Source organism: Salvia hispanica, chromosome 2, assembly GCF_029641045.1.
Source record: "Salvia hispanica isolate PSC_SH4W2 chromosome 2, Shi_PSC_v1, whole genome shotgun sequence".
NCBI lineage: Eukaryota > Viridiplantae > Streptophyta > Magnoliopsida > Lamiales > Lamiaceae > Salvia > Salvia hispanica.
In genome coordinates this window covers 65,877,339-65,889,969 of record NC_142693.1, presented here as the reverse complement: position 1 = coordinate 65,889,969, position 12,631 = coordinate 65,877,339, and the positions used below count along the sequence as shown (strand labels likewise).

Sequence of the window (12,631 nt, the reverse complement as noted above, 5' to 3'; positions counted from 1 at the left end):
AATACACAAACTATATTTTCATTGATTTTTGGAAAAATATTTACACCAAACCCATATATATTTATTTACATAAAAGAAACATTCAAGTATTTTTTCCACAATTTATAAATATATAAACACAATTTATTATATTCCCAATAAGAAATTAGTAAGTACTCCCATGATTAAATTTCATACTAAAAAAAGTTGGGAAAAGAAAAGAATGCAATTAAATAATTACCATTTGCATAGTAAATGGAGAATTAAATGAAAAAAAATTGCATTTTGACTTAAAAATGTTTGGGAAAAGTGCACATCTGCATCCAACGGCTCAGATTCACTAGCCGTTGTTTTCAAAAATATGATCCAAAAAAGAGCAAAAAGAATATGAAAATAAATAATAAAGACATGAATCCGATGTTTACGTTCTCTCCGAATCCTCCCCAACTGGCATTTCTGGGATTAAATTGAACCAGAAACGCAGATTTCACACAGTACACACACTGGTGTGGATAAATTGGGAGTGATTTTGTCTCCATTGATTAACCAGAAACGCACGGAGTCCTTGATTTGGAGGTGGCCCTTTTTTTCTTGTTCATAAAAATTCAGTCTTGAATCTTGAATTTTATATGGGTTGATGATTAAAGCCTTTCTTTTTCATTCTCAGTAGCTGAATTTGAAAGAAAAGATGATGAAGATGGGATCGGATGAGAATTTTCCGGGCGTGATCAAGCCTTCTTCAAACGCTCAAGGTAGTTTGAAATTTGAAAAAAAAAAATAGCATAAAGTAAAATGTGGGATTCAATCTTTTCCAATTCTAGCCATGGGTTGCTTCAACTTGAATAAAGTTGGAATCTTTGACAAAAAATTGATGAAGTGAATGATTAATTTGTGTATATAGGGGGTTTGAAGGGTGGAGTTGGAAAATTTGCAGCTGGTGTGGGGAACAACAGAAGGGCTTTGAGTGTAATCAATAGGAACATCATTGGAGCTCCTCCTTACCCTTGTGCTGTTCACAAAAGAGGGGTTTTGGCAGAGTATGTTTTTCTTTGAATTTGATTGTTAAGAAGGTGTTTTATGTGTTTCCATTTATGATGTGTGTTTTGGTTATGTATTGAACGAATGCTGGGTGCTGATCTTGATCAGGAAAAACGAGGCCGGTGGTAAGAACTGTGTCGGTCCAGTGCATCGTGCTGGCACAAGGTTTGTTGGTGGAGATTTGCTGATTTCTTAGTCCTTGAATCTTTGTCTTGAGATCTTTTGATAGTTGTTAAACGATGTAGTTTTGGGGAGCCGGATAAGTGTATTTTGGAGCTCATAATCTGTTGTTGTTTTAGGAAGTTTGCTTCTGGATTGGCTGGAAAAGCACAGCATTCCTCATTTCAGGTATGTGTTTTTTATAAATTTAAGAAGAAAGTTGACATTTTTAATACACTAGAGTTGAATTGGAATTTTATTTAGATGGTTGAATGATGTTTTGTTTTTGGAAGAAACATTCATCAATCAAATGGTTTTTTTTTATAAAAGGCAAAGAAAAAAGTAGAGTGTTTAATTCATTAGTCTTGAATTGTGATTTTCTTAAGGTGGAATGAATAGTATGCTGTTTTAGGAAGCAGCATTCATCAATTGAGGGTAGATTTTTTGTATTTAGAGAAATATAAGAAGAAAGTAGAGTTTTTAATACATTAAGGTGGTGTTCGGTTGTCATGACTAATAATCATGAGACTATCCATCTAGGATTAAGTTGTGAGATTGTTTTAGTTGGAGGGAGGAGGCTATGACTAATTATCATGAGACTATCCATCTAGGATTAAGTTGAGGGGGTTAATCTTATGAACCAAACATAATACATATTTAATCATGAGATTTAGTCTTGCCAACCGAACACCCCTTAAGGTGATTGGATTGGGATTTTATTAATGTAGATTGAATCATGTGATGTTTTAGGAAGTGAAGCCATCATCAGTTCGTCGAACTACTTCAAGTACGAACCAGCCCCACGACTGCATTATTATCGATGCAGATGATGACTACAAGAATTTGGATGATCATGATGTGCCAATGTTTGTGCAGCACACAGAAGCTATGCTGGAAGAGATTGATCGAATGGTACTTCGTTTTACTTGCTGATGATATTTGTATTTAAGTATCACTTTGGTTGCAGTTCTTGAACTTGTGAATGAATTCATATAGGATGTTGAAGTTGAAATGGAAGATATCGATGGGGAGGACGAGGAGGAGCCAGTAATCGATATAGATAGCTGTGATAAAAGCAATCCACTTGCAGTTACTGAATACATTGATGATTTATACACTTACTATAAAAAGATGGAGGTGAAACATCTTATCTCTTAAGTTGCTCGATAGCTCTAATATTCGGGTTTTTTGTGTGTTCTTATTTGACATAATGAAATTTTATGCGAAGTACTGTTACAAGAAATTGCAAAAAAGTGAGCTGTTTTGCTCTTTTCTTGCCTCTCCTCGTGTAATGATGATCGATGCCTATCTCCATTTTGTGTTTTTAACTCTATAAGCTTCTTGCAGAGCTCATGCTGTGTCCCTTCAAACTATATGGCACGCCAGTCTGATATCAACGAACGAATGAGAGGCATCCTCATTGACTGGCTGATCGAGGTAAAAACATAGAACTATGTTAAATTTCAAAGACTAATGTAATTGCAATTTCAATTCCTCATTAAACATTGATATAATGTTTTGTCTGTATAGGTGCATTACAAGTTCGAACTGATGGACGAGACGCTGTATCTAACTGTCAATCTGATAGATAGATTCTTAGCCCTCCAACCAGTGGTGAGGAAGAAACTGCAGCTAGTTGGTGTCACTGCTATGCTCCTAGCTTGCAAATACGAGGAAGTCTCTGTCCCCGTTGTCGAGGATCTTATTGTGATATCCGATAAAGCCTACTGCAGAAAAGAAGTCCTAGACATGGTATGAATCTGCAAAACTAGGAACTTCTCTTTTTTCACTAGTTTTGAACTCATTTTTTTCTGATGCAATGATGAACATATGCAGGAGAAGTTGATTGTGAATACCTTGCAGTTCAATATGTCGTTGCCAACGCCCTACGTGTTCATGAAGCGTTTCTTGAAAGCCGCACAATCTGATAACAAGGTTGGTTTCTTGAAATCTTGGACTTTTGATTATTGATCAGAATGGATGATTCTTGACTTGTTGGCGTAGATGGAGCTTTTGTCCTTCTTCATAATCGAGCTCTGCCTCGTTGAGTACGAGATGCTGTGCTTCACTCCATCGATGCTAGCAGCTGCTGCCGTCTTCACTGCTCAATGCACTCTCAGTGGATGCAAGAAATGGAGCAAGACGAGCCAAGTGCATACGAGCTACACTCAAGAACAGCTCATGTAAGGCTCTACGTTAACTGATGGAAAACGGGATGATCAGTCTATATGCCATGATGAATTTACTCAGATTATTGCATTTTTGTAGGGAATGTGCGGCGCTGATGGTGAATTTCCACCAGAAGTCGGGAACCGGAAAGCTCAGTGGTGTGCATAAGAAGTATAGTACTTCCAAATATGGCTATGTTGCAAGAATCAAACCTGCTGATTTTCTCATTGATGATGAATACTGATTTGTATTGATGATCAATGCTGCGTAGATTGACACAATCCAACACTGTGTTATGTAATTTTCTGTCCAAGAAAATTCACTATTTTTACTATATTTGATGTGTATATATGTTGATGGGATACTTGCTTAATTTTGCTTTCTTGTTTTCTGGTTTCATTCCAACATTTAGTTGAAATATATCACAAGGTAGTTTCATACAGTTGTCACAAAAGGGGCTTTCATTCCAACATTTAGTAACTAAAAAACTAAAGTTTCATGTTTACTAAATCTGTTAAGCTGCCATCTCCTACCGCCCCCGTTTCTAGCACTATGCGTCATCTTCATCTTCCAAAGCGCGCGTTCCTGGTACTAATTCCTTAGCACCGTTGTTGCTATCTTCATCACCTCCCTGAGAGACTTCTTTGTTTGGCAGTTTTGCTAGAGATGCATCATATCCATCAATATTGCTTTCTTTTACTTCTTCTTCAACTCGATAGTAAACCTGCAACAGATGATATTAGAAACTGAATAACTTTTAAAGAACACACGAAATTCGCATTAGAAGCATACCACACATGTACGAGGCGGAGAGAGAACTTTGAAGGAATTGGGACGATTGTTAAAATTTGTTTCAGGAACACCGGGTACACCTTCGGGGCTTGTGAAATGGTCTGAATCATGAGCCACCTGAGAACAAATTCAGGCTTTATGAATATAGAATCAAATAATCTATATTTGCTTAAATTATGTCTCAACTATTTTGAAGCAGCATTTATCGACCATGACTTGGTGGTAACGTATTATCTTGTTCAAAAGGCGAGCTTGTCTAACCAAGGGGGACTGTGTTTCAAGTGCAAGGGGTTCTTACTCTTCCAGGTCCACCAAAGTCCCAAGCGTCACTGTCCAAAGCCACTCTATATTTTCCAGGCAGGTCGCAACCGACTTTATACCTGCACGTGAAATGTGTTTCGAGTAAACCATAGTTATTACAACCAAGCTATACTCCACTGAAAATCTGAACTGGCAAGAGATAAGCAATTTGATTGCATAATAAAAGGAACATACCCTTCGTATGTATTTTCCGGGTGAAAGTTGAACACAAATACCAGATCTCCACGTTCAAAAACAATGACCTGTATCAAACAATCAACCATCAAATTGGAGATATTTTTGGTACTAGAAGCTAAAAATATCCTACAAAAGCCAGATATTGTTGCTAGAATGTACTTTTACCTTGTCAGCATCATCCGTGCTGCTTACAAACTGTTTTGATGACGCAAGAAATTTAAATTTTTCATCAAGCAAATTCATGGCTCTGTCAAAAGCATTCAGAAACTGCATTTACGATCACAAGTGAAAAAACATTGGATTCAGATGCAGATATCCGGTGAAGTGTATCTAATATATTACAACACTCCCCTAGTGTGCAAGTTAATAATCTCAATCCATGTGATGTTTCCAGAAGAGACCAAATGTTGCAAGACAAATTAAAAATCTCATAAGTTAGAACTTAAAACATATGCAGAAAAGCAAAATTGCATGGTTCCAGCATGAGATTGTCTCGAACAGCAGAACTCAGGAAAGCATTAAATCATAAAATGAGAGAAACAATGGACCTTGAATCTCAAATGCTCGGTATCCACGAGCTCCCACTGACGTCTGCATTTGTCATAACTCCAGCCATTGCCTTCTCTGGGGAAGTCAATCCAATCTGGATGCCCAAACTACGATAGATATTGACCACAAATTCAGTAGTGTTACGGAAACGAAGTACCTCTTACCATCAAAGATAAAAGGTACAGTATATAGTTGTAGTTACTAGTTAATTAAACTGATTCATCCCAACAGACCATCAAGACAGCTCTATGAGCTACCTATTTCAAATCAATTTCTCTTCGTTAACCTAGCTAAATTATCTTATCCACAAATTTTACAATACTCATAAAAAGAAGCTCCAAACCGAGCAATATATATCTATGGTCAACATGCATCATTTGGAGGAAATTCTCGACTTTAGGCCTGGCCACTTACCTCATTTCCCATGAAATTAAGGTAACCCTCTCCTCCTAATGCCATTGTTAAGAAATGAATCATCTGTAAAAATGATCCACAATTTCATACACTGTAATTCACAGGGCAAACAAAAAAACAATCTAACTGTACAAGATTACTGTAGTACCTTGTGAAGGGCAATTCCACGCTCAATTACTGGAGACGCATCGTTCAAACAGGACATACCAGTATACATATCTTTATCCATCAAGAGAAATGCAGTTGTTTTGTCACCAACAATAGCCTACTCATTACACAAGCCAACGGCATTATAAATACATGAAACTGAAATGAAAATAGATGGAAAGAAACTCAAGAACATATTTAACAAGGGAAGTAAAGGTAACATAGAAAAGATTGATGTTTTTTGTGCATGTATATGCCAGAATTATAAGTGTGGGATATAAAGTTAAGTTTGAAAATGGTTATAATCACCTGATCATGGCTCTCAGCATAAGCTATACACTTTTCAGTGTATCGCCTATTTGTCAAACTCCATGATATTTCACTCATTGACCATTCTTCATCCTTCTTATTCTTTAAGTAGTCAATCCACTTGTCGGGAATGGCCATGGCTAAGCGATAGTCAAAACCAATTCCACCTTCAGAGACCGGCCGGCCAAGTCCAGGCATGCCAGAAACATCTTCAGCAACTACAGTTGCATCAGGCAAAATGCTGTGTATCAGATTATTAGCCAACATCATGTAAACCACAGCATCAACATCTGTTGCCTCACTGAAGTACTCATTGTAGTCTCCAGAGAATCCCATGTTTATTCCATGATGATGATATAACATTGAGGTTACCCCATCAAATCGAAATCCATCAAACTTAAACTCATCAAGCCACCACCTCAGATTGGAGAGGAGGAATCGAAGAACTTCCCAATTTGCATAATTGAATAGCCTGCTATCCCACAACTTGTGATATCCGCGAGCTCCGGTGTGAAAGTAAGAATCTTGAGAGCTTTGCCCAACATCAAAACCATTAAGGCCATCAGTGATATTGTTACTTGCATGGCTGTGAACCACATCCATCAATACCCGAAGACCTAAGCCATGTGCCTTATCAATTAAGTACTTGAGGTCTTCTGGGGTACCGGAATGGCTGCTCACAGCAAAAAAGTTGGTAACATGATACCCAAATGATGCGTAGTAGGAGTGCTCCATTACAGCCATCAACTGAACTGTGTTATAGTTGTTTGCTCTAATGCGAGGCAAAACATCATCAGCGAATTCCCGATATGTATTGACACGGGGTTCTGAACTACTCATTCCAACATGTGCTTCATATATTCTAGGTGCTTCTGGTTTAGGTGGACGAGGATATTTAAACTGGTACCTGCATGACTATTGAAATGAGAGATTTTTTAACCTGATGTCTACTCAAATTTACAAGACAGAAACAGCACTATGATTTCTCCCAAGATATATGTATCCAAGACATGAAAAAGTACTTTACTGGAATAATTTACATATACCATGTAAAAGAATGGACCTAGAGCAACTAAACACCCAAGAGTCTAGACTGAAATGTGTGATGTTAATCTGTATATTTTAGTCACAGTATACCTTTCTGAAGGTGGTGGGTCCCAGTACACGCCATCATAAGCGGCTGCAAATTTTGTAGGATCGCGAGTCGCATACTTTATCCAAGCAGGAATCCGGTCTACCCAAACTCCATTGCCATGCTTGAATCTGAACTTGACCCTTGAGTTGTGTGGTATGGCTGGGTCCCCTCCAATATCAGGAATTCGGACACTCCATACACCAAATTGATCTTTCTCCATTTTGTGAGCAGCACCATTCCAACCATTAAAATCACCAATGACTTCTGCTTCCCTGGTCATAAACAAGTAAACTGTGAGGCCCGCCACCAGATACGAGAAAAATATGCCAACAATCTAGAAAAGACATTTGCAGCATTAGTTGATATGCCCGCTTCACATGCAGAATGTTGGATACTGGAAGTAGTACATCTTTGAATTTTTACATCCCATGATTTGAACCATTCTTTTGATGGTGAAAAGCATCAATTTATCGTTTATTACCATAACTCTATATCTATGGGCTTAACAAACTCACTGTGCAGCGGGCGCCCATTCACGGTACACAATGCAACCTTCTTCATGATTAAATCCAAACCGTAAATAACCTGAAATATGAACATTCGCATTACAAAAAAGCCACTTTTTATTATTCACATATCTATACAAATGGAATACTTTGATCTCGTAAATTAGCAAAGGGCTGTAACAGTATGTCAGTTTCCATTGCACAAAAACGGTAGCACCATAACAGTAAAATAACAATTTCACTGGTAACTGTGACCTTGTGAAAATTCCTCAAGGCTTCCCTCATGTTTCTCAATGAGCCCTTTCCGATCCCTAAAAGTCCTTATTCTGTATTTGAAGTGATCTTTATAAGCTTCCAAGGATGGATCTAAACTAAAAATCGCTATGTTTTCAGCAGCTTCTTCCATCTCTACTACAGCCGAACCGTTATCAGTTATAACTTCAGAGGCAGAAGACATGTCGACCTAATGAGAAGGTGAGAAAGAAAACATTCTCAATATACTCATATAAACATAGAAATATAAACTGAAGGGTGCATTTGAAAACTGATCCACTGAAAACTGATCCAATGATCACCAAAAGTGTATGATCCACTGATTACTAGTAAATTCTTTTGGATCATTAATAATATCTTGCAACTGTTTACAGCAAGAAAAAATGTATATGTAAAAAATGGAAATCATACCTTTCCATGTGCTATAGTCCTGGACAAGGAAGTAGCTCTGCTATTTGCTAGTACTTTTCGAGAATCGACTATGAGTCCACAAGGTTGCTTAGAAACGCACCAACCACTAACCGAGGCCTGTCAAATGAATTCGAGAATACCTTTAAGGAACACAATTTAAAAATTTTACTCCTACTTTAACAAAAATCAAAACTTTAAGGTTTCTTAGAAACGCACCAACCACTAACCGAGGCCTGTCAAATGAATTCGAGAATACCTTTAAGGAACACAATTTAAAATTTTTACTCCTACTTTAACAAAAATCAGAACTTGGTTCATCATAGATCAAAATTTAGCACTGCCTTTTGTCTAGCTAATACAATATCCGCCAGCATTTCATGTTAGTTACAGAATTGTATCACCGTGACAATTTCCTCACAGCAGAAACGAAAAATCTATATGCGAAACCCAAAATAAAGATAATTAAATAAAAAAAATGCTAAAACATTCATCCTGCATATGAAGAGAAACTGATCACTCATCAGCTCCTTGAACTATCAACCTACATCAATACATCATCAATTTCAACGAGAATCCATTCATAGTAACACGAAACTTAGGGATTACTTCAACAATTCCCCCATCCGTAAACCATCACCAAATCAATAGCAACTTCCGCCGCTAAATTTCGTAAAAATCGACTGCGATTGCGATTGCGATCACAGGTAGCTCCGTTCCAGATTCAGCAATTAAGCAGAAAAATGGATTTTTTTTTGCAGCGCAATTTATCAATCACATGAAACTCGAGAAAATGCGAAGCGATAGATTACCAGTGAGGAGAACTGACGTGGAATCGGAGGTGAAGAAGTGAGAGCAGCAGGTGCCAACAACGGATTGCACGAACTGTACATTTCTTCGGTAGTTTACAGAGCTAACTGTAGAGAGGGATCGTCATCACTTTAGCTCTACCTGAGAAATTATAACGGCACTGGAAATTTCTTAATGCCAGAGCAAATTTATCGGATTTGACATATTTGCCCAGCGACGTTATACGCATTTACCTTCTAACCTACGTTAGAGAAAATACTCCTCTGAGGGCATAAGCGTCAAATGGACTAAATTCCCAATCTCTTGGAACGTTACTCTATGTATTTAAAAATATCTTCGAGTGTAGTGGGCCCAGAGGTGACGTGCCCCACTTTCCTAAATATAAAAAGAAAACGCCATATAATATTTGAGCTTTTTGTAGCTTTATTTCTTCTAAATATCGTTTTTATACTTTTGGTGTTTTGTGATTGATTTTAAGGCAACGCAAGGCATATTCTTTAGATAGATCATTAAGTTTGCATTCACTTATTACATTACAAATAGTACTACCCCCTCCGTTCCCATTAGGAGTAGCACTTTGACCGAGCACGAGTTTTAAGAAATATAAAGAAAAGTTGGTTGAAAAAGTTAGTGGAACGCGGGACCCACTTTTTTATATTGATTTTATAATAAAATGTGAGGGAAATGAGTTAGTGGAATGTGGGTCCTACTTACCATTTATGGTAAAAGTGAAGTGCTACTCTTAATTGGAGACGGACCAAAATGGAAATTAGTAACTCTTATTCGGGGATGGAGGGAGTATATCATATTGCATCTAAGTATTCCTATCAAACATCAGTAGTAACATTTTTCGAATATTTTAAGGTGATGTGATCTAGTTCAAATAAGAGTGTAAATAAATTAGATCAATCTCTCAACTTCAAGTCTTCAACCCAGATAAATATCAATCAAGGCCCATCTTAATTTACTTAACACACCAAAAGTTTTGTTTAAATGAGGCACAAGTTACAATCACAATCCAGCACAAAATAATAAGACAGGTCTATATATTTGGCCCAATAAGGCCTAAAATAAAATAAGCTAGTAGAAATATTTAAAAGATTAATGATGTGCATAAAGATATTTTTAAAATAAGCTAGTAGAAATAAGCTATATATTTGGAGAAGAACATACCCGATATTTTTAATTTTGATTTTATATGCATACATATAATATTTAATTAGTTTAGTGATATGCATAAAGATATGAAATCAAAATATTAAGAAAAATAAGAGTAGTTTACATAATAAGTTTGAAATTAAAATGTATCCATAGCCTTCAACTCTTGTTGCCGACGTTGCAGGTGAAATAGCAATTTCTTTCCAATGTTACACTGAATATTGCTTTACCACTCAAGATTTAGTACAATTTGCTTTTCAATTACATTTTGATGTCGTGTTTATTTTATTAATTAGTTTATGACTTCTTGTCCGATTAGATTTGGATTAGTACCATTGAGATTAGGGTTGTTTTATTTGTTTCTGATTTTTAAAGGTTTATGTTTCAACCACTGATTCATGTTGTTTTTTTATACTTTTGATTAACATATTGATATTTTCATTTTGAGAGTAGATCAAGTGTGTGTGAACAAGTAAGCATTATATGATCTTTTTACTCATCAACCGATCATGATTCATACATTAGTTTATTTATCTTTCTTTTCTTACTATTAGCCTAAACCCTAATATGTAATTTGAAGGTACACATAATGGTGCATGAAGATAGACTCAGCAATTTGCCAAGTGATATTCTGATATCTATAATCTCTCGGCTGACCCTCCAGGAAGCTACCGCGACTTGCATACTTTCAACTCGTTGGCGACATCTCCATTGCTATGTCACTCATCTCAATTTCCCAAAATTTACAAATGGAGTTGACGATTTATCAAATCATATTAGTATGATCAACCATGTCTTAAGCGCATATAAAGGCAGTCAAGTAAAAGTGTTTCGGGTTGACATGTATGATTTTAGAGTTCACATGTTTGAGAAATTGTTTGAATTTGCCTTGACTAAGAAAGCTGAAACAATTCACTTACATGTGTTTGGTACGGGCCTTGAATTTATTAGAATTCCGAGTACCATTTTATCACATGGCCTTGGATGCCTTAAAGAACTCTCTCTATGTCGCATTCGAGTGACTGATCAAGACTTTGAGCTTATGGTCTCCAATTGCACTGTTCTTGAATGTTTGACAGTTAAATTAGCTTTCAAGTTGAAAAAGGTGTCAATTGTTGGCCTCTCTAAGCTGAGGCGTTTAAACTTATCTGACTTTACGGTGGTTGAATCTATTGTGATTCGCGACACGATTAGATTGGTTTATTTGTCGCTATGTAATTTGAACAGTGCATGTTTCGTCCAACTTAGTAACATCCCGAAGCTTACCAAACTCTGTCTTAAAGAGGGTTATCAAAACCTCATGCATGTTGAGCTCCTTGCTGCAATGCCATCTTGCATACGCGACCAACTCCTATTTTTGCGCCTCTCAACTAGGGTTGAATATATGCATCGGGTAATAATCCATCATCTTTTCTTTTTAAGTTCTTCTAGTTATATATATGTATCAAATTTAATGTATGTGATTTTGTTTTGCAGTTCAATTTTGAGTTGTTGAACGAAATGTCGGTTGAACTTGTAAATATAAAACATCTGCAACTGCGGATTGAAATGAGGGATGATCTTGAATCCTATTTTTTGCGCTATGTCTGTCGTTTGGTTAAAGCATGCCGTTCATTGGAGCGACTTATGATAAATGTATGCATTAACTAATCATTAATTTTGGTATATATATGTATATTTGTAATATGTTGATGCTATAGTCATTTGACACATGTTTATAATTTGTGTTGCAGTTTCCACATAGGCCGCTCGCTTATACTAGTGTGAAGGCAGAAACATACGACGAACCTAGGTGTGAGTTGTCTCTAAAGTATTTGTCAATCGTAGGATATTTGGGTTGTACGTCAGAACGAGAATTGGCTTTGTACGTCATCAATAGTGCTAGAGCTCTTAAAAAATTGACCATTGTGGCTTGTGATGATGTGGCATTAGCTCGTGCACGCCAAGACTTTCGACATATTAGATCAGCTAGGATTTTAGTTATTTAACTGCAACAATCTTAGTTATGGCTTTTATAGCTTCTTGTTAATTCAATTTATATATAATGGCGAAAAGAGTGTTGGAAATATCAGTGTGATTTTTTAATAGTTTTTATAACTAACGTTTACATGTTTGATGAATTGTCTCGCTCACTACATGCTTATGAAATACCCAATTTCAAATACACCCTTTCTTGGACATTTTCTCGGCACATCTCGCTGTCTATTCTCGTTTCATCCAACTCAAGACTCCGGTCCACTCTATTCGGCTTCCTCTGATTCGTGGTCGATGATCACAACATGAAAAT

General features: G+C 36.6%; 3 protein-coding genes across 3 annotated transcripts; 2 read left to right on the top strand and 1 right to left on the bottom strand.

Moving 5' to 3' along the window:
• Positions 1-383: 383 nt before the first annotated feature.
• Positions 384-3,718, top strand: LOC125200694 (cyclin-B2-4-like). The gene is made up of 12 exons (XM_048098430.2): positions 384-555; positions 647-731; positions 881-1,016; positions 1,126-1,182; positions 1,317-1,365; positions 1,927-2,088; positions 2,173-2,313; positions 2,524-2,613; positions 2,707-2,928; positions 3,013-3,111; positions 3,181-3,359; positions 3,445-3,718. Exons 2-12 carry the CDS (start codon positions 668-670, stop codon positions 3,587-3,589), a joined length of 1,344 nt encoding a protein of 447 aa, XP_047954387.1. The 5' UTR covers positions 384-555; positions 647-667; the 3' UTR covers positions 3,590-3,718.
• On the bottom strand, positions 3,711-9,325 carry LOC125200693 (1,4-alpha-glucan-branching enzyme-like). Its single transcript, XM_048098429.2, has 14 exons — positions 9,189-9,325; positions 8,380-8,496; positions 7,951-8,158; positions 7,705-7,774; positions 7,192-7,461; positions 6,055-6,961; positions 5,747-5,863; positions 5,599-5,661; positions 5,184-5,291; positions 4,801-4,902; positions 4,633-4,700; positions 4,436-4,517; positions 4,138-4,254; positions 3,711-4,069 (listed from the first exon to the last, which is right to left on the bottom strand). Exons 1-14 carry the CDS (start codon positions 9,267-9,269, stop codon positions 3,896-3,898), a joined length of 2,484 nt encoding a protein of 827 aa, XP_047954386.1. The 5' UTR covers positions 9,270-9,325; the 3' UTR covers positions 3,711-3,895.
• A 1,652-nt stretch (positions 9,326-10,977) lies between these two features.
• LOC148932975 (uncharacterized) lies at positions 10,978-12,338 on the top strand. The gene is made up of 3 exons (XM_089063833.1): positions 10,978-11,737; positions 11,821-11,979; positions 12,078-12,338. The coding sequence occupies exons 1-3, from the start codon at positions 11,126-11,128 to the stop codon at positions 12,330-12,332; spliced, it is 1,026 nt and encodes a 341-aa protein (XP_088919959.1). The 5' UTR covers positions 10,978-11,125; the 3' UTR covers positions 12,333-12,338.
• Positions 12,339-12,631: the final 293 nt, after the last annotated feature.